The sequence below is a fragment of the Varroa destructor genome, unplaced genomic scaffold (genome assembly GCF_002443255.2).
Source record: "Varroa destructor unplaced genomic scaffold, Vdes_3.0 BEIS01000003.1, whole genome shotgun sequence".
Lineage (NCBI taxonomy): Eukaryota > Metazoa > Arthropoda > Arachnida > Mesostigmata > Varroidae > Varroa > Varroa destructor.
Window position 1 is genome coordinate 16,511,558 of NW_019211456.1, and position 22,863 is coordinate 16,534,420.

Here is a 22,863-nt window from a genome sequence, read left to right on the forward strand (position 1 = left end):
ATAGTGACGAAATCGGACGTCTAAATATTAAGACCAGCCCATATTTAGTAACTTTTTAAAGTGAAACATGCCACTAAAGAAAATCTCTCGTAAAGCAACATTTGTACACCCCTTGCTCCCTTACTGATGCTACCGGTATCTAGCCACTTAGATAATTCACGATGTCACATTAGTAGTCCTACTAAAAGCTAGCATTTTTAGCTTTAACTAATTAGAAGGCTACCACTTACCAGTTCGATGTTTCTGTCAAAACAGGCCAATAAAAACCAAGCTTGCTACTAACTAGCTTTCATTAAGTACAACAGTAACAGGCGTAAAAATTTTAGGCACAGTTGGTATCGTTTGTGTGTGAAACGCAGCTAGTGTGGCAGGAGGGCGTCTGTCACAGACGTGTTTCTTCAATGTAGGTGGAATTACCTTTTTTTGATTTCAGATTTATAGCGTTCACAAATCGTTTTCAAAACTCTAAATAATAGCGAGCATCGTTGTAAATTTGACCTCAAATAACGTGCTATTGGTAAGCCTATAATTTCACACAACCCATTGTATTCTAGGCTGTGTGAATTGGAACTCGAGCAAGCGTAAGTTCAACTTGAGATCTGATGGCATGTCTGCGTCAGCTGTCCGTCGGTTTATGCTGTACTGAGTGAACTTATTTCGTTACGGTTTTGCCGATGCAACGGCGCGCGCTGACATAACACATTAACGTCTCTTGAAAAATGTTACCATATTTATTTCGGGTTACAATTGAATTATTGTTGAGACGACAAAGAAACCAATGATCTTTCTTCATTGGACTTCTATATCAGCGGTAAACATTTTCTAATGGAAGGAAATCAAAGAGTCAGATAGTTAATGCTTAAAATTGTCTTAGGGCACAAGCTAGCTAGACAGTGTCTTGGACTTTGCGTATACAAGAAGTCGACCTAAGACTTTTAAAACTACTAGATAGATTTCAAATGGAGATACCATAGCTCATTAGATTGACTTATTTCTTTTTTTTTTTTAGCTAGTTTCAAGTGCCTTTGAGTTAACTTTGTTTCAAGCGGTCGCGTTTCTGGTAACAGCGTAAAGCAGTAATTTTGTACAATGAAGCATAGCGTCAATGGAGGCCCGTTTACTGCGAAAACTTTAAACAATATCCCGTATTCTGAGCATGCCTTTGTCATCATATACCTGTGCTTCTTCTCTGAAAAACGGATTTTATTCCAGTGCCTGGTGCTTAGCATATACTTGCTACGACAAACAGCAGGCCAACATGTGTCCAAACTCCGGGACACTGCCCTGTATATGAGCGGCGCATTTTAAAGCGTCGTTCAACACAGAAACAAAGGAATACTCTTTGTTTTTTCGTTACTTCTGTTCGCTTTAGCGGCGGTCATTCGACAGCAGGCCTCGTGTAATGTGTGAGTACACCTGATACAGCCTGTATTACATGACCAGATGGACGTTATCCATCAATGCAGAGAGTGTTGTTGCCGTCCCAACAAGTTCAAACTGTAGCTTTCTCATTTGAGCTTCGCTGATATCCACCAGATTCTGCTATTTTATTTCGAATGCAAAGGATAATCGATACATTTCTTGCACAGCGGCACGAGCTGAAGCATATACAAGATTTAATATCGGAACTCGGAAAAATACGCCATGGTAACTTTTGAGGAATGGACTTCAGCAAGAACGAAGTCGACTTCGATCTAAGTACTGTAGTCGATAACAGATTGCGCTCGCATAAATTCCTAAATTGAGATACCGATATTCATGTATCAGATTTATTAGTATTAAACCAGTTTTTAAACTCACCATTTTATTGATCTCCATTTATTTTTATACAATTTCAGGACTTCCGTACAAAAGCTTTGACATGTCACAATGGCCTCTTAGTTTCGGCAAATATATCACATAAAATTATTATTGCATCATATATAATTGGCTTCCTTTGAAGAACTAAGGAACACGTCGCCTTGTTCGCCTATAATGCTGCTAAGAGGAGATGAGTTTTTTGGATCGACCTACATGTGGTTTGTGACCAGTTTTTTTCAAATAAATAGTTGTCTCAGACATCGCTCTCTCAATACAGCTTTGGCGATGCCTGTTCGCAATTTCCCTAATTTAACGAAAATGAAATTTAAGGAAAAATGAATGTTCCCATTTTTTGGGACATTCAATGACACATGCTTAAAAATAAGTCGAGTAACTATTTGCCAAGTATCACATTAAATGCTGCGGATGAAGGTCTTTTAAGACGATCTAACATAGGCCCAAGCTTCGAGAAAAAAATTCAAAACCTTTGTTTTGACGCGTTGCTAAGTTGCACAGAGATGCAACGTGGCAGCATGTAGCTTCGGCGTTTTTTTACTATGTGACGCCTCTTTTGTAACCGCGCCCACGCGACGCGTCTTGTAAAACTTATATTGCAAGACAACAATGTAATTTCATTAACTCTACATTAGGAGTGGCTATACGTTACTCCTGTCGAAGTAACTTTGTGGTGAATGTGAAGCCTGCAATCGTATCAATTACTTCAAGTGGTCTCGATCATTCTCTCGTGTATGCATTACAACTGCTGGACATCCATTTGCTAAATGCATAAGATCACCGCCATCATCCATATGACTATGCCAAGACCGTTGTACAAATTTCTTACTGAAACGCATTAGCATACCTGGCGTTCGTGCGATTTCCAGGACATTGGAGCAGGATTCTTTCTGGTCGATACAAAACTTCTGTAAGAAGTTGAACGCCAGTAGCTATACAACTACGATGAAATTCGCAGTAGTGCTTAGTATCCGTCTCGTTCTAACTGAACTCTACTCTTCACCTGCACGCCTGTTGGTCGTCATTCAACTTCGAGAAGGGCCGCTCAAGAAGGTGAGAAGGAAGGAAGGTAAGTTAATTTGCCCTCAATGATTCGCGTTCTGACAAGTGACCTGCTACCGCTGCTCGATACTACAATAGAACTACGTCAATGCAACGGTACTATATCGCACACCCCTAAAAAACAAAGCTATCATTACATATATTTATGGAGTAAGGTATTTCGCAGCTACAGTAAAATATTCTACATTATAAATGTAGAGTATTCTACAAAAATTCTATGTTAATAAACCACTCAATTATTTAAATTATCCTTAAATATTTTATCTCTTCGGTTTCTTCAGTCGTGTGTTTCTGTGCCTGTAAAAAAGATGGATGAACTAAATTGGTCCATAATTTAGAAGGATGACTGCGTCGTTTGATAGGATGCCTTCATGTAGCCACTATAAACACTTCATCTTTGTGTCATTCCCACTAGCAAAAAGGAAAAGAGATGGGTAAACGGATCATTTCTTTGTCCAATTGTAGTTGAGACAATCAATTGCCACGACTAGATATTCCAGCACAGATTTTGAAATACGCCTTCGTCTGATTTGTAAGAAATTATGACATTTCCCGCCCTGCCAGACTCAGGATGTATTAGCCGTGTATGTAAGCAAGAGAAGCTGACTTTATGATAGCATGCTCGCTTTGGCATTATTGAAACCATTTCGCATTACTAGTTTGCATGCGAGCTTACTCCAGATGAAACTTTGTAAAAAAAATCTGGTTTACCTTTAGCTAACTCCGCTATTGACCTTTGTACAATATATAATTTGTATAAGACCTTTGTACTATTTAGAACCGTTGTGGTTCGAGAACGTCTACAAACTAGAACGATTATGATTATAATACGCCATTTCAGATGAGGCAATACACGTGAATTGAAAGAAACAATGAAAACGTGTTTATTTATTAACATTTTTTATGTGTTTTTGTTAAACACGCATTATTCGTGCCCTATAGTTTTTGTGTGTGTGGTTTCCTCATACTGTCGTTGCCTCTCTGTATCGTTGCCGACCCCAGCGAGGCTTCCGCTCAACTTCACCACCTTATATACAATACATTTACGTTCCGCATTCGCTTGTTGACGTGATCTCCTCCGAACTTCACTTTTTTCGTCTTTTTCCATTGGGGCTTTTTATCGTTTTTGCGACTAAATAAATTACTTACTGTTTATATACATTGAATTATATACATGGTAGCATCATGTCAAAATATAATTATAATAATAGCATATCGAAACGTCCGGCTATGTATATACACACAGGCTGACACTCACTTTTCCTCTGTTTTATCTGCCAATATTTCTTTGCCACCCATCACGACTTTCCTTCCTGTTCGCGTTTTGAGTTTTTTACGTGCACTTTCATGTGACCTATAATATAATATCGCTATTAAGCTCTAACGTCCCTTTTCACTAAACTAATAAGCTCAGATCAGCGGATTATCGTTTCACAACAGCTCTGGTTGCTATATATACTTCGCCTGTTAAGTCCTGCTTTTAAAACTGTTTACCTTTTTCTACGCGCAACTTGTTTATCTAAATCTCAGATTGAAACATTATATACTAATTTAAGCACTATCTATCCTTAGCTTTTCGGCTAAGATAATAAATTGTGCTCAAATGCCGTCCCCTGTTTTCTAAGCAGCACCATCAGTCGAATTTTCTCTTGCTTAACGTGATCGTATATCCCATGCTTATGGTTTTTCTATACTGGAAGTTCTGCACATCAATCGCGCCCCTTTTCTATTCTGTCTCTGTGTCTATTTCGAGTTTTACGTCCGGTGTCGCCGTTGGACATTCCATCAGACGGGTGACTCCCAGCACGAAACGAAGTCTGCTATGCCCGGATTCGAAACTACACCGCAATGCTTCCCTAGGATTAGCAAACGAATGCCCCATTCAGTCTAGAAAACGCGTTCTTTCCATTGTACAACCGTCCTTGTCCAATTCCGAACAACAAGCGTAGATAAATAGCAAAATATATTGCAATACGAATAAAAATCACACTCGTTTAGCCACTTTGCTATTATCAGCCTCCAACGGCATCACAGTTAATCCATCAACAATCGCTCAACCGCACTCCTTACTTCAGCTCATTAATTTATCGATCAGTCGACCACCAGTCATTGAACGTAATTATTCTCTAACTGCCATTTCACGTTCTTCGTATATATACGTACGCCTAGAATTTCATTCTGCAGACGTCCTGTCATGAACATCCAACCCTTCCGCTTTTCGCGATGTCACATAGAAGTATATATAATTTTGTTGTCGGTCATAAAATATATATGTGTGTATCTGTGTGTGTGTGTTGCATATCATCAGATTATCTATATCGACACGTCTCTGTATAGTCGTAGCTCAAGTAGGTTATAGAGCGAAATTTTTCCTGTAGTTGCTTAGTATTTCGAAAAAACCTTCCTGCAGTGGAATTGACACCTCTGCCCTGCCGTCAAAGTAAAAAATCGCGCTATAAATTGTTGAGACGGGACCGGGTGTGCAGCGAGTACTGTCTAACCATAGATTTTATAGAAGAACAAAAACCAATATTTTTTTTCCAATTGAGAAACAGTATAACAGGATAGATTTTTCTAATTTTTGTGTATTCACATGTAATAACAAGCATATGATAAATAAGAGATAATATATATACATTCGCTACATCTACGGTCAAATGTTTTTTGGAGACTTGCACAATTTAATTCGAAGTAGTCTTCGTAAGCAACATACTCCATACGAGTTGGTGCCTGGAAGTAGGCACAATTAGTCTCATGAAGTTCTTCCAAGAACTAATTGCCAGATGAAAGGCCTACAATCGTTATACAGCAAACTGGTTCATTAATGGTATTCTGTCGAAGCACTGACACAACTTCATTCGTATCTGCTGACAACGCACACAAAAATAGCTACTTCTTCTATAGCAGTTTTAAGCTTCTCTCGTGCGCCCCTTATCACCGTATTGCTGTTCTTCACCTGTAGGTTCCTTGGCGAAAAATAGGTTTCCCAATTTAATTTTCCTAGTTGATTTTTTACGGATAGGCTACTATAGTAAGTGGAACGGCAGGATTTACCTAGGACATTGTATGTATATATAAATACAGGCACACGTAGTCGTCAACTGCGACCAATCCACTAATTATTTAGGATCATTATTATTGTCACGTACACTAAAATTAAATATCGTCATGTACCAGGACGGTTGTTCATCTTGTCTATACAAAAGCGTTGATTCTTTCTACCTCTAATCTGTTATACATAACATATATGCCCATGATGTGCTCGATCCAAACATAGATATCCATTCGATAACTGTCCGTTTTCCATATATCTTATGACGATCCGTATCAGTGTCACCTTTATCACTTTACTAAACAAACTATTTATAGTCTAGCCAATACTAATCAGTAGAATTGGCGCAACTACCTCCGGACCTTTATCAGTCATCACGAAAAATGATTATAACTATAATATTGTTACAGTCATTATTATGAGTACCAGGATCATTATCATTATTATCCTTGGTTATAGTTATTTGAGTGATCGTCCAAAATCTATAATGACTTTTCCTTCATTCCGTTCCATTGTTACGGTACAAATAAATATTGTAGTTGTTTGTCAGTTGCTAATCTCGGCCACTCTTACATCTAGCGTAAGACACCTGAATTAGCAGCGAGCCAATTGATCTTTTGATCCTTTATGCCTTACTCTTCTGCTTGCCAGTATCCTGCCTTATATTCTGTAGAATCAGATATTGAGCAGATCCTTTATTGATCATCTGTTACATTATTAGCGTGAGTGAAAGTGAGTTGTTTCGTGAGTTATGCCCGTTTAGCGCCTTCAAGGTGCCGAGCAGAACTGGTCGTCGGCAAGCTCAACATTATCGAGGAAATCATTTTCGCTGTCTTGTGAAGACGAAGACGACTGGGAAGAGTTCATTGAGGTTGTCCGCTGCGGCTGTTGATGGACTCGCCCCCGTGACCGCAAAACCGAAGGCACGATTCCAGCTGTAACAGCAGCGCCATCAGCGACTGCAACGAGAGTTCGTTCCGTCCGATGAGCTTGTTCCCGCAGTAAATCTTTAGAATCGTCCGGGCCCTGTTGTGGGCCTTGATGTCAGGCGGCAGTGAGGGAGTTCGCCTGAGGAGGCCTTTTCTGAGGTGTGCGCGGCGATCTTGGTGGGAGGTTATGCCTCATGTAGGACAGAATTGGACTGCCGAATACAGCCTGAAGGCCGGTCAGTAGAGTATTGTGGCCAACTTCAAGATCAGCTCCGAGCGGCTTCATCACGCTCAAAGCGACAGCCCCCTGAAGTAGCAAACGAAAATACCACAAACACAACGTTTTGTTAATATCATGCATCGGCGTGCCGGTTATGCAATTAACACTTTTATTTCGCGAAATATGTAGGTACACAGCAATGCAATAAACTAATTGAAATAAAACGATAATAAACAGTTTATTGTGTGGCCTAGTGGTTCATGCTGGGCCGTCGTAGGTAATATTTAAATGACTACGTATGTTTAGAATGTGCGTAATGCCCCGCCCCCCATAATCCTCGACTATAAATGCATGCCCAGCAGAAAATAGCAAAAAGCGGGAAACAACGTCTACGATCGAGTTCGAACGTCAACAATACCAACAACAACAATAATTTTGAAGCTGTTGCAATACACGTTTACTATTACTATTATCATTATTATTCAGTGTTGCTATTACCCGTTGATGTTGTTTATAGCAGCAGCAGAAATTGTATATATTGGCTAGCGTGAAGATGAACATCACAAATCCGTATTCCCACATGTGTCACTAAATCGAAGCGCCCAGTTCAACTCAGCTCTAAATATGTTTCAGGCCGACAGGCATGCGTATGCGGAATGCGCCAGCTCGCCTGGTTGCTTCAGGCCCCTTTCCTTATCATCGTCAAGGCCATCTAGGGGCCACTCGGATCCGGTCTTCGTTTAGACACATTACCACCCATCGTCCAACAACATCGACAGCAACGCCAGTTCGAATCGCCCCAAAAACTAACCATAACAGTAGCAATAACATCCGTTCCTAGATGCCATCATCACGACCACTAAATGACTTTTAAGCAGTCTTGATATGATGGTACTAGCTACGCTATCCACATATATATATGCTATTGGTAGGCATGCCACGGCTGACCTTCGTTCATCGGACGACGACGACGACGGCGGCGGCGGCGGCGGCGTCGTTGTCGTCAGCAGCAGCAAAAGACATACGTATAAAGACATAAGAAGACCGCTGCGTCGTCAATTCGTCCTGTGTATGAATTTTTTGTTGATGAAATCTCCGCAGCTCAAGTAGCTCCGACGTACAGTTTAATGGAAGGTATTTCTACTATGACCATACTATAATAGTTCTTAGTGCAAACAAAAATGGCTGCGTTTACTCTCATAAAACGCATGGGAAGATGGAAAATAATGCTGATTGTCAACTTTCGAATCCATGTTATATCATAAATTCTTTTAGATGATCACATTTTGGAAATAGGGGGGCGTATATCCGATACAAGTAGTATGATGTAGTGTTGCTGCTGACTGTTAACGGTGACTTGATTCGTCTGGCGCGAAATCGTATCCTAGGTGGCTCGAGGGCGTAATGGCTAGTCATAGTATTATTCATAGACAATCACATGGATTCTTCGGCAGTTCTCAAATACATAATCTATAGTAATCACAGCTGTGTTGATTCCCGTCACGGAACACGAATGACTTATTAAGCGAAATCCGTCATACAATCGTAATGGTAAGTAGTTACTGTCGTGCGATCTGATGCTTGAGCTGACGTTAGCTCGAGCGAACGCGCGAATTTACGAAGGGACATTCGTCTGCGACCTAAATCTCTGAATATGGACCGAAAATATTGCGTCATTCCAGTCCTAAAAGGTCTCAGTCGGTTTGAAACTTTTAGCGAAAGAGGGGAGAATAGACAAATGTGATTGAAAACTCCTCCGTCCTGTTCTCCGTTGCCTCAAATTCGAACGGAGAGAAGAAGATTTCCTGCACATCCCGTCCGTCTATCAGGACATATGTGCAAATAGAGGACACAATCCAAAAGTTAGTCTGTCACATGAGCACGTTATTGGAAGTACATATTATCCAATAAATTTAAGTATTGATTTTTTTCGCCGTTTTTACGTCATTCCAGTTAGCCCAAGTTCGATCCCACTAATCGTAGCACTCGAGCTAGTTGTTGCTTACGGGATAGCCAGATTTTAATCGTTAATGGATCTTAAAAATAACAAACAATGATCGCAGAAAACTATTAACCGAAGCGCATCGTCAACAGACCGCACTCGTTCAAATGGTGCCATTTTGACGCAGGCAACACGCTAAGCAGACGGCATTTTCCATATGCTTGCGTGTGCGTAAAAAACCGTCTCCATATAAATTGCATGGTGACTGTCGTCGTTGGTACAAACGGATAGGCAGATGATTCTACCTTTTTCTATGAAGAGTATCGGTAAATGCATATTTGCATCAACTACACTCGATGCTGCCAGCTCTTCACAACACTTTCTGCCAAGTAATATTCAGTCGTTTTAAAGCAGTTACGTAGTATATGGGATTCTAAACGTATCTACCCGTTTTATACTGCCCACCGGCATGGCCATCTGTATCGGTGGAAAACTGTAGCTGATATCGTCTGATTAGTTTACCCGTAATTTATGGCTTGCTGCCATGCACCAGCTCATCTGGCTTTTGTACAACAGTGTCGCTGCACTATAAGAAGATGCCAGTCAGCCTACGTATACGAGGAAGTCTCATTTCAACTTCGGTTTCAAAAACTGGCGGTACCGGCGCCAGCGAGAAGGTCAATTGTGAGTTAAGTGAAACAAACCCACAACTACGCTAAGGGTACAAAGCGAAGAAAGGAACCAGTACTATAGGTGCCTGCGACCTCCGGTCTTATGGTTGCGTGGGGTCGTAACAACGCCAGTGGTTGTTGTAAGCAACTTGGGTCGTTGAAAGCACCAACACACCGTATCAACGGTTATTGATTGTGGTGTTTCTCGCTTTGTCTTCTTCTCATTCTTCTCGATGAATTATCAAGGTAGCGGCCGGTTAGGTTCCGACAGTTAGAACGCATTCGCATTCAAGAAATTGATAAAACGGAAACAGTGCAAGCTTAAACTACTTACGATGAACAATTATTCGTACTGCTCATGTGCTGACCAATGAACCCTGTAAGCGACCTTGGCAATCAAAAATATCTTCAGGCAAATGCAGTGAATTCCGGCTTTACCGGATTAATCACGGTAACAACTAATGCTCTATAGATCTCTGCAGGTTCTATTCAGCTGCCGCGCTTCTGTTGTGTGTCAGCCTAAATGGAGATGTTGTCATTGTTGATAGTCGAGTATGCTTTTCTATCTTTCTAGTTCCGAGAATAGGCTGTGGTGAGACAGACAAGTGTATTGCGATGGATTTTCCGCATCCGCATTTTTCTTTTGCTCTGTAAAAGATTGAAATTCTGAGAGTTGTTAACACCAGCAAAAACTGATAGATATATCCACCGAAAGAACTGTAGTGGTCGCATAACGACAGACATCAAACTTCGTCCAGCAAAAAAGAGTCAAACGAAAAAAACCAAACACACGCGTCTGTTTAGCTAAGCAAAACAATTCCCAAATGTACGATTCGATAACGACGACAGCACGTAGCTTTCCTACGATGTATAGTCAAGACGGCATTACCGTCTAGTGTAACGTCGAGCGGGGGTGTCACGCAAACGTGTCACTGAGTAAACGTCGCCTTCCTATTATTATCATACATTTGAAGTTACACTGCTATGGAACGGCAAAGAATCAGGCAGTGATCTATTCTATTCGATTGGTCGGATTGTTACGTCTTATGACGGCAGGACAGTGCATCCTCGAACATCGCTGCTAAACTCGATCTCTGGTTTTCCATCTGACACCACAATCGTTTGTGAAAGGCAAGTGACTGAGTATAGATTCCAATTGGCTGCGTCATAATTCCATGCTTCGCCATAAGTATTTCACCACTCCGCAGGTTGTTATTGCAGCTGGTATAGCCTGATGTCAGGGATGGTTTCAATCTTCAGTTGGTTACGGGACAGAACGAACATAAACTCGATTTAACTCCCAAATTCAAAGAGATTATAGAAATAAGACAATCGATATTTGCTTATCTTTATCTATTTGCCTGGCCCAAATGAATATACAAGATACGTAGACAATTTAATAGCGAACTGGTGCTAAAAACATGAAACAGGTAGTACCGCTTGACGTTGCGAGGAAACATACATTTTCCTTTGAACAAAAGAGGCTTAGACTACATTGATTAGGTTAATCGTTAGCGTTGCTTTATCGGTATCTGCTCTACTCGGAACATAAGTCGAATTGGAAACGACCTTCAGTTTTGTTCGGTAATCAGTCCGCCGTGTTCTGTACAGACCTCTCGCCTATTCGTATAGGGATGCTTATGTATCTGTAACGCTTGACAAAAATTCCGACTGTCAATATCTGCTGCACCCCAGATACCGTTATGACGTCCGACGTCGGAATGCTGCCACTGTGGGTTTTGAGGCAAAATTAACAGCTGGTGCGTTGTCCGCTTCGGGACGGCTTCCACCTTGCCAAGATAATCGTCTGGGCTGTTCCCTTTGCGTTAGCAGAGTTTAACTCAATTTGAAGGGTGTCAGACTCAGCTGCAAGGTAATGTCGAGAACGACAGGCAGACGACAGAGTTAAGTGGCAGTGGTAAGCTTATCATCTGTCACCTTCTGTCTTCCTTAAAACAGCTAAGGATTCTAAAAACTCTCTTGTTCAGTTATTACTGGGTCCCCTCTGTTCCAGTCATTCCATGGGTGCTTTCAGAGACTATAATGCACATAGAATCCATCTGCGTAACGCCGACGCTGGGATGAAGAGTGCTTCGTTGTATCGCTTAGTTAGTCAGGCAAAACTAACCAATATTTAATTGCTTTCACATATTTATCGTTGTGCCCGTTAGTGCTACTGATTTTCGTTGGGGATTATAATGGTTACTCTAATAGTCGTATTGAGTAGCTGGAAACAAGATGACGATCAATATTAAGTAACGCTCTATCTATCTGGTTCAAGTCGATCCTCCAGGGGTGACCTGTATTCTCCACAGGGACATAGGTAAGTAGCTATTTACTTAACATTAAAGAATGAGGATAGCAAGCGCTATGATAGTACAACAAAAAACATATCTTCCAATGTAAGGGAAATGTTGCACGGTTCGCCTGCAGAACGATATGTTCCTGCATCGTGAATCGTGCTCGGATAACGGGCATTTGTCGCATCATTCAGTTTCCGTCGGCTCTGTCCGTTTACGTCCTTCATCCTGTGAAAGACCCGCTGTTAACACTGCGTGGCAACCCGCAGTGACCAATGACGTTGTTGCCCCGCCAGCGAATTCCCGCTGTTTAGCATACGCTGTCTATTCTTTTGCCGTTCATGACATCCATTCATTCTGGACCTCGGAGATTAATTTGCCATCGACCTTTAGAAGTACAATGGAAATAGGATTAGCTTCATGCTGGTATATTCTAGTGTAGAGGAGGGTTGGCTTTTTCGTCTGCCACGCAGTCTCTTGTACGGTAATTATGCACTTCTTTTTAGTTAGATTTTATCAACTGTCTTCACTTTGTAGTCAAATAGCTCTTTTCCATGCAACGGTAAAAAAAAAACTGATAATATACTCAACAAATAAAACTAACAACACACTAAAGCTTTATAATGACAAAAAACGCGAAATGAGGTTCGTCATCGCGCACTCAACGTTACCCTAACGTCGCTATTGACTAAGGCCCGTACAACGAAACTTCAATTCACCTGCCTGATACTCAAGAAGCATCGGCTACTAGAAGCGGCCAAGTACTGACTGGCCGGAACGCGTCCGTAGCAAGTTGCTGTAGATTTACTATCGTCGAAACGTACAGGCGGGGTAGCGGGCTCTGAAGTACTTGGCACTTGGTGCGTACGCTAGTCTGACGCCCAGCTGTACGAAATCGGTTCCTAGAAATGACCCCTGTTTAGTAACTGACACCGGACTGAGGGTATAGCTGCCATGATGACGGCGGAAAATGCACTCAAGTCAAATGAGTAAACGAATAAGTTTCTGATAACATATTAGGCGGATCGTACGAAATGCCACTTGAGATTTATGAAATTGTATACACAATGTTGGTTTGTGGGCAAATAATAGAGACTTCGAGGTGACGTTAGAAATGGCTTACGCGTGAATCGAGCTTCGATGATATTTAGGTATTTTTTAATGATGAGGTCCGGTCAAGTGACTCTCGCTAATTGCTACTCTTCGAATGAAATATATTTATTCATATATGTCTAATTAATAAATATATAAATCTTAACGGATACGAACTTTTCGCTAAAATCGAAGTTATCAAGAACTTATTAATATTCGCTGCCTTCGTTGATCGCTTGGCCATGAAATACATACGTCCACATTATTACTTATACTGAGTTTTTGAAAAATGTTTCATCACACTGGCCAGTCAGTTTTCGTCGATAGCTGCCAGAGAAATGCGCTCACCACAAATCCATATATCTTATGGCCCCTACTAGCTAAATATCGGCTTCTATCAGCCAATTCTCCTTTCCTTTTTGAGTCCTCTCAGCGTATTTGACCAAGTGTCCGGCAAGGTGGGCTAGAGACTACCATGGCGTCTCAGTACGCACTCGTAAGGCTCTCACGATGCTCTAGCTAATCAAAGTATTATATGTTCTGTCGACACTTATAATGGCATGGCAGGACTGCAGACTTTCATACACACAGATATGCACGGTTGCTATGGGTGTGCGAGTATGCGCTTGGAAATATGTTCCATGAATGGGTCTATGGCCAGTTACCTCGTCGATTTTTTCCTGCCCAGACTAGATGATGACGGCTGCCGCGGCCGCCTCCGCTGCGGCTATATCTTTGAGCCGAGCGTGGTGAGCAGTGGCAAATACTTGCTAGTCGTCGTTTCTTCGATCGTTCAGCGTGCCAGCAGCGGTAGTGCCTACTCTACCTTGTTTGTTGACCTTGAACGGCCCGGACCAGATCGCACTATTGCCGCCACTAATACACCGCGTCCATGACCTCAAGCGTGAGAGTTAGCCGTTCTTGACACACGCAACTAACGGCGAAAGAGTTGCCGACTATTTCGCCAAGGCGAACAACGAAGTGGCTGCACTAGTGACCATCGGTTTCCTCCGAGTGAAGACCTATTGAACACAAAGCCACTGACGAAGCAGCTATACGATAAAGCTTTACATATGTATGCGTATGCCAGCTAACGACCCATGATGTTGTCGGGCCTATCTACCCTCCGAGTGACCTGGAAATGTCAGTATTTATATGGGGTATATAGAATGGCCCATAAAATCGGCAAAAGATTCAAGTGTATGGAAGAGAATGTGAGATTAAAGGTTACTCGGTCACTTGCTATCTGAATAGAGCTCTGAGCGGAATGGCAAGGAATAATGAAAGCCGCCGGCTAGTGAAGTAATATGTTGCTAAGCTGAAACAAAAGAGGATGTTTGTTCACTTTCGATAATTTCAAGGCTGTTCGATGCGTTTATGTTTGCTTGGCTAGAGTCACAGCGTGGGGCATTACATAAGTTCTCCTCGTGTGTTAGAAGCACCTAGACGTTTTGACATTTAAACAGTGTTAACGTAGATTCTTAAACCGCAGGCCAAATATTGGCTGCGCAGGACTATATTGTAGACACGCAAATTATAATGTTTTCACTTTGCGTACTGCATGAAACAGTTTTCGACAGTAATAATTACGTAAAATGTTGAAGCTTCATTGAATCGAAGCATGTTTTCCGCTGTCCTTTTGGGTCGGATCGTGTCTTTATCAGGTCGCTTTGTGTACGCCACCATCAGTACGATGGAATAATTATTTAAATCTGCAAATCCGCATTCTATAACGGTCTCATATTATTCCATTTGTCTAGTTAGAATAGCTGAATACACGGCACACAACATGCCCAACCCTTTTTGTTATCCACTTTCCAACCACGTCGTGATAACGATAACGTCACGCAATAATACTTAATCTGCCTAACTGTAGTATCTTAATTGATCGAGAACAATTTGGAAAGGTAAAAAATCGGCTTAAAAAAGGCTCGCTTGGCCAGTTCGACCTCGGTCGATAGTGAGACCTTCCTCGTTTTGGATGTGTGGTGACACCATCGCAGCATATTTGACCTACCTGAGATATACCTGAGAATATGCGCGCGGTTATATATATATATGAACTGCAACAACAAGAGCGGAGCAGAAGGAACGCAATCAGAAGGTTTCTTTAAGAAGTATGCTTGTGTGTCTGTGAGTATCTCTTAGATTTTTTAGGCGGAAAACTGGTCGACTGATGCAGGTGCAACACGTGTCATCCTTTCTGTTATAATACATTCGGTATTATTACGGTGATTACGATTTCTGCGATGAGGTTTCCAATATTCCCACAATACTTAGTATGTTGGCAGTATGAGCAATGAACTTCTCTGTGCATCTATTTGGTAACCTGGTGCAGCTCTATCGTCGTTTTTTTTTGATAACAAACAAAAGTATCACGACCAGCCCCGTCATAAATCCACAATTAATGCCATTACTCACGGAGTGGTTTCCATCTATCTAAAGAGAAGTCGTTTTTACTTAATCAGACAGGAATCAACTTGCTTCAATGGAATAATAGTTGCGACGGTGAAAGCGCTGAGTCATCATGTCGCGCCATTGGTGATCCGAAATATCATATCGTCTTTTCTGCTGCCACACTTGTTGCCCCTTGTTTTGGTCTGCGATAAGAAATGATTAACTAATAATAATAATTAGCCGTTGGTCAAATTCATCGCTTTTACACTATGAAATGCTTATGCAACGACATGTTCCTGTTTTAGTACTCAACTAGTGACAAAATGGCGCCAGCTGCCCTGGCCGCGCCGGTCGAGTAAAACAATACTACATATGTATGTATAAGAAGAATTTACTGACGTTCCGATTCCTAAATTCACAAGCTGATCTACTGTTCATGCCGGCTGGCAACAGCAAAAGCAAAACGAAGTAATAACTGTTGTAGAAGACCGGAAGTAACGGCGGAAGTAACACACGTACAAAACAAAATAATGATGGCGGGGGTACAGCTTAGTGGTATACGAACGAGCAAGAATTGATCGACAGTTCACGTTATCAATGGTCGACGACGAATCGCTTGGGCCGTTTCACGAAGCACAGCGTGAGTCACTGCGTAAACAGCATTAACTAACTGGCCAGATTTGTGTACATAAAAAAACAGGCCTTACTAAAAGGCTGCTGTTGTCTGCACATTTGAGTCGTGATCCTTCATACCTCTAATGGGAAAACTACTTATGTAGACCATGAAATGATGAAGAAGTATGTAATAGATTTTTATGTCAGATTTCGACGCATACTTATGAAGCTAGACACACACATATGTATATATATATATATATATATATATATATAAATGTGAATACTCGTGCTTTAAAAGTTACTTCTCGAGCCTTGAAAGCCTTGTGCATCAGCTACATATGAGCATATAGCTGCTAAAAAGGATGGCTTATATTTCATGCACGCATATTTCTGTCGTCAAATTGCCCCATCGCATTAACAGATAAATGCTGCGGTTTGTTTACCGGGTTTGGCTACGGGTTCAGTGAATTATTCTAATGATATTTCTAGACCACGGCTGCTAGCATCGGTGAGAATAAAAATAAACGCCAGATGACGTGCATTAATTAGGCTCTTTCGAGGCAGCGAAGAGACGCACGTTCCCCATTTCGGAGCGAGCTGTTTACAATTGAGAAAGAAAAGTTGGCGTCTGCTATTGCCTCCAATCTGCGGTTTGTAGTTTGCCGCCCAAAAATTTCAAAAACAAAGCCAACATCATAGGATGTTATCCGACGTTATGACTGACTGCGAAGGGTTGTCCCAACTATATAGAACGCCATAAGTATCGTGCAAGCTTGCATGAGCGTCCTGCAACAAGTACACAGACTAACTGTGGGTGATGCCCACGAATTGCTTTCGCTAAAAGCTGAGTATGGTCGGCAATAGCAACGATTAGCGATCAGAAATTATTTGTCATTAGCTCTATTGGAATCAGGTCGCGTTAGCTTTACAGTATTGTCTGGTTGCTGCCCCAATATAGTATCCACCGATAATCAACTTATTGAAACTATACCCTGTTGTGATGCATAGGTGACGTCAGCTGAACTATTGTATATGCCCGTATGCAGAGGAATCAACAACGAATCGAGGGCTCGCGCTTGTTAAGCAAGGACGACAAACTGTGTCCTTAGCTGGATCTAATCCACTATCCGCAAGATATCACTCCACTATCATCGTTAGATATGACGATCGTGTCACATACGTTTATAAATTGCACGTCATTGTGTGTGTTAGCATTCATGTACGTGTTGCACGCCTGGCGTAAAACATCAACATCAAAACGCCGCATTCATTATGCATATGTCTATGTGGAACAGTATCAAACTACCAGCACTAGCATCGCAATAATAATAACCATAAAGACAGTATGGTAATAATAATCATAGTAAGAATGAACGCTGATCTAGCGGCGGTTGTCGGTCATTGCTGATGATTGTTGTAAGAGTAATTACAGTTAATGACTGTTTCATGGGCATTCGGTGCTCACGTTACGTCTGAAGTCTTCCGCCTTCCTGTTGGCGTACGTCGCTACAGCAGCTACAAAGACCCATCGGCTAAATGCCCAACGACCGTACGTCAGGTGGGCGCGAAATTGACAGCACAAAAGACGTGGAACGACTAAATGCGAAAAATGATCGGCGAAGCGCGAAGACTGGTACTCCTTCTATATCTTCTTCACAACAAGTACGACACTACGGAGATATAAATTACGTTGTGCAAGAGAACGAAGCGCTGCTTGAAGACTCCGGAAAAGATGCAGTGCAGTACCGTACGATGATCCGCTACTAGTTCACTAACACCTGTGAGCAGCTACACACTTCGACGATATGTTAGCAACGCCTTGTTCTTTTGGTAGCTGAAAAATAGAACTACGCCAGAAGAAGTACCAGGCGAGAACGATAGCCGTCTCTATGCATGGCAGAACCCTTAGACTGGCAATAATAACAAAGCGGTAATTTTAGGCAGGAGATAGAAAAGGAAAGCGCGTATTTGAGAAGTCGTTCCCCCAGAATCGAACTATCCACATATTCATGGGGTACACAGTGTCTACCTGATGATTGATGCTCTAATTGTATACTAAAAAAACCTTATCTTTTAACTTATCTCGTCGCGCAGCAAAAGCCCCATAGCTATCCATTATAAGGTCAAAGTAGGCAAGCAAATATGCTTATTTACAAAAGTAATATCTACAGATGTGTGCATGTTCCTGCGGAAACTCGAGGCGCCGCTTTAGCCCAAGACTGCCTTGGTCGCAGTTTCTAATGATAATAATTACCTTGAAGACGGCTGATCTACGCCGTTGTTACTCTACTCATAATCACGGCCAGATCTCCCATCAAACACTCGATATACACACACCCACTCAGTCGTGGCGTTTGATTATTAGGCCACAACAGTGACAGACACCGAAAAGCAAGCCATCGTCTATTTGGGTTAATTTTTTCACATATAACAATGATTATATTACGAGGCCAGCAAAAATAACCATATAAGCATTAAAACTATACGATGGTGATTGCACCATCCATAGCATTTGATCTTACTATCGGGTTCCATAACGCATCTAACTTTATATGCTTGCAATCAGGTAAGTCCGATTATTTATCTAACATGCTTCTTGTTCTCACTAATTCGCATCGCCAGCTAAACAAAGCAGGTTTGTTCTACACAAGGACCTAAAACTTGTGTTTTACGTGACAGGGCAAACACTATGTCCCCCCATTATTTCTACACGGACGGTGGATATTATCATCCTGTGCATCACGTTTATATTAACTGCGTAATCTTGGTCTGCGGCAGTCCTTTTGCCCCTTACTAATGCTAACCGGGGTCTGGGAGCAAGATGCATGGATGGACAGGCTAACAGCTCCTTCGTCCTTTCAAGGAACGAAAAAAGAAAAAGAGGGGGAGTGCTTAGCAACAGAAAAACGAATTAAGAAAGGATAAGGATTGGCGTTTGGCGACACCATAGCCGTCCACCCAGCCCCTGACTAGGAATCGGGGCGTAAACCCGTTGTAAATATACTGCCTTACGATGCACTGGCTGCCATGTCCCATTTTTTGATCCCGTGACAGTGAATCCCTTTAAACGACCAAACGTGAAAGGGAGCGCTCGATTTTCCTGTTCTATGAAACGTAATATAATGACAATGTCACGCTGAACTCTTCTCATAATCATCCACTTAATATAATACATATTGAAATGGAGTACGAGACACAAAAACACTGGACCGATAAGCCATGCGCAAATTTGGCTACAGCTGCCCCTACACAGTGTTCCTCGTTGTAACACTGCTAATTTTCAACCATCAACTGTAGGTAAGCTCGAGGATTAATATACCTGCGCCATTAGGTGCAGAGGTTATATATATATATATATATATATATATATATATATATATAGTCAAGAACCGCAGACGGTTACTGTATTTGTTTTCTGGACGAAGCAAGAAACAACGTTGGATCGCGGCGAATTGACCGACACAACAGACGAATCGTAGTACATCTTCCCACACGCGTCGCTGTTACTGCTACACAGACAGAGATATACTAGACATATAAAAATTCGTACAGCCCCGCAGAGTGTCTAAGAGACACGTGAGTTACGAACGGCGAACGGAAATTCTGTGGCGTCCAAGCGAATATGACGTCGGAAGAGCTTCCCTGGTGTGACGCTGCGCTATCGTAACACATCACAACTCTCCACATGGGCCAATTCATCGGAATCCGCTACTAATAATCCCACATACCTGTCCACTCGCTCATATAAATCAGCGCGTAAAAGAGCTCTGTCGCAGATGTATATAATACTAACGGCAAAGGACATATACAGCAGAAACACCCGCACAGTTAGCCCAGTGAGCCTTACGCACCTAGCACAAAACACGATTTTAGGTTCGGCTTTACAAGCCGGCTCGACTCTACAAACATACGCACGTACGAAATTACTTATATAGAATGATTGAGAAATCGCTTCGTACTCGCCGTACAAGTGATACGATGGAATCACAACTGGTAGTGAACCAATAGACACGATGTGGTGCACCACTCACCGCCAGAGAGAAATCCTTTACGTCTGATATCTTTTACTCTAAGGAACGAGATTAACACGAAAATTAAATAAACTACAAGAAATGTTTCAATCTAGAGACAGAGAACTGTGAGCTAGTTTCCGTTCGTTGCGGATTAGCCAATTAAATTCACTAGTAGATACCTGATGGAAATAATTCCATCGTTACCGTTTTACGAGGCTATAAGAAAAATATGGTGTTGTCAGTACATGAGTATATTCAGATCCGACAAGTAGTGGCTATTGATTGCTGGAAGCCGTATCAAGTGCGCAATGCCTAGCGATAAATTATGTCGTCTACAAACGTAAGAATCTACTAACTAACCAGCTCTTATTATAAGACGTTAATTGTCTCGAAATACCGGTCAAGCAAGTACTTTGTCATTTGCATAGACAGGCTTTGTATTCACAAGCTGAATATACCCGTAAACCGGCGACAGGAGATCTAGTTATAGCCTGTTGTTAAGATGGCTGCTTAGACAGCCGTAGTAATCGAATGACACCAGGGCCTTTAGTAATATGAGGCTGACGGATGTTATTTCCCTCGACTTCCATAATCAACTACATTTTTCAGTGATTTCAATGCTGTTACATGTATCTACGCTGTCTAGAGCTCAGCCACACTGACCATATTTATTCACGCGAATCTCAATAGAAAATAGCGTTAAAGCAGCGTATGGCTGCAGTTGTATGTGAAGAGCATGAATTGTATGTAGTGGATTATGCTCGAATAGAGCGTGTTTAAGATTGTGATAGAAAGTTTGACGATTAGTGCAGCTTCAAGCATTCGGCCAAGTATCGTGCCTCTCTGAAAACAAACTTCCTTGATATAAAAAAGTAGAGGAACGCATAACTAGTTACGACCTCGGATTTTAGCAGTTTAAAGTCTTAGTTAAGTCCTACGCGGATGAACCTAACTAACCGGAAGCGTACCTGACATCCAATTAAATGTAGAAACGTTCAAAGTAATACAAATGTTGAATATAAAGAAAAATGTCTGAAATTGACTAAGCTATATCGAAAAGCGAATTTATGACAGGACCGCATGTATTTCCCGTTAGATACTTGCGCAGTTACTTGATGTACAGTGAAAAGCTGTTCTCTTTGCGCTTGCTCGAAAAGGGATTTCCTTGTTTCGAAAGCCCTTTACGCCATCGTCTTTAGTGCGGTAGGTTTACACTTTGATGTTATCAGTTGCTACAGTAAAGAGTGCTTGTTACATTCTATGCGCGGTAATAAGGACGATGTTGCGCAAGCGCTCCTTCTTCCAGGGCGCACCGCTCTCCACCAGGGAAGAAGTCCCTCAGTCTCCCTGGAGCATTTCCCCTCGCCCTCTCCTAGTCCCTAATCATGTTTGTTCTCCTTTGGAGGGTCGCTACGCCCGTCTCCGAGTTAGCGAAGATGGTAAAGGGATTCGTTGCACAATATTCCTTTCTGCGTAAGAGGCGTCTTATCTACTGTTGGGTAGATTTGAAAACTAACCTAATCATGCAAAGACATGCCACGTAATTCTGTTTGTAAAAGTGTACTATAATACATTCTGAAGGGTTGTGCTGATGTGATTACGCACCTGATCACTCCATCCTTGGCCGTATTTCCATTGTGTGGCATAAAATTCAGCGTTACGCGTTAAAAAGTTGAAGTCGAGCTTATGACCTCGCTGTGCTAGTGCACGGGCCGCAACCTGTGTGCCATCTAGCGAGCGAACCTTTCTCTCCTTGGCCCTTACCGATTTGTTGTTAACGCGAACCCTCGAGCATCCAGCCAACTCAGCAAGTGGGCAGAGATGCACGAGAGCCCATGGCTCACTAGGAATGTCCTCCTCGGATGGGCCAGCCACGTGCACGACCCGGCCATCGCCGACATGCACAGCCCAGTGGGCGTACAGCGTGCGATCAATTTCGACTATATCACCAACCTTCAGCTCAGGCACAAGATCGGCCGCGGGAACGAACGCCCCCAGACCAAATGTGGTTGCATTACTTTGAGGCATATTCGTTCGTACGAATTGACGCTCACTTGGCACAAACGCTCGCTGGACGGTGTAATACACATACACACATGCACAAACAGACCTAATCTATGGTGCCAATAATGATGATGCTTGCAGAAATAGGCCTGTGCTTACAATATATAGCCGCTTATGCAGGTCGCACAGAAAAACTTGCGACACACAGTACACTAACACAAACACGCAAAAAAACTCTTGGGCGATAACTGCTATTGTCGTTCCTAGGTTTCTGAGTGATTTTGGCGGCACTTTTCCCTTCGCGTATATCTTTTTCTCGTTTTGTTTGGAAACCACTTGTAACTGGTTAACGCTTTGGGTTAGCTAATGGGTGAGCAACTTGTAGCAAAACTTCGCAGATGTGATATGCTGCAGTGCCAGCAGTACTAACTGGAGCAGTAGATCGTTCGGCGATACTCACTTGATTGTTGCTTCTGTGGGCTTGCTGTTACTCGTATGTGCTACAATACAAGCAAACAAATGAGTGTATGTGTAGAAAAACTAGTAGCGTTTTAGCCTTCGGCGACCGTCTGCTCACTTCTGCGTTTGCGTTGTTACTGACGTTAGTGCTTAGCAGCTCCGGGCCCAAAAGCTCCCCGAAAGGCTGGCCGCCATACTCGCTCGCGCTCATCTAGGGAAGGGGGGCCTGCGATGGAGAGCTGCCATCGACAGGTGCGACCCTAGTGGCCATTCGACGAACTAATGGGCC

General features: G+C 42.2%; 1 protein-coding gene across 1 annotated transcript; it reads right to left on the minus strand.

The window, feature by feature from the left end:
• Positions 1-3,737: 3,737 nt before the first annotated feature.
• LOC111247076 (phospholipase A and acyltransferase 3-like) lies at positions 3,738-22,843 on the minus strand. Its single transcript, XM_022797626.2, has 2 exons — positions 21,717-22,843; positions 3,738-7,165 (listed from the first exon to the last, which is right to left on the minus strand). The coding sequence occupies exons 1-2, from the start codon at positions 22,137-22,139 to the stop codon at positions 6,974-6,976; spliced, it is 615 nt and encodes a 204-aa protein (XP_022653361.1). The 5' UTR covers positions 22,140-22,843; the 3' UTR covers positions 3,738-6,973.
• Between the last annotated feature and the right edge of the window lie 20 nt (positions 22,844-22,863).

Bases quoted from the DNA above. Each gene is read 5' to 3' on its own strand.
- LOC111247076 (XM_022797626.2), bottom strand. From the start codon at position 22,139: ATGCCTCAAAGTAATGCAACCACATTTGGTCTGGGGGCGTTCGTTCCC. The intron at 7,166-21,716 runs GTGCGTAATCAC...TTGCTACTTCAG, and splicing joins GCCAAGGATGGAGTGATCAG to GGGGCTGTCGCTTTGAGCGT.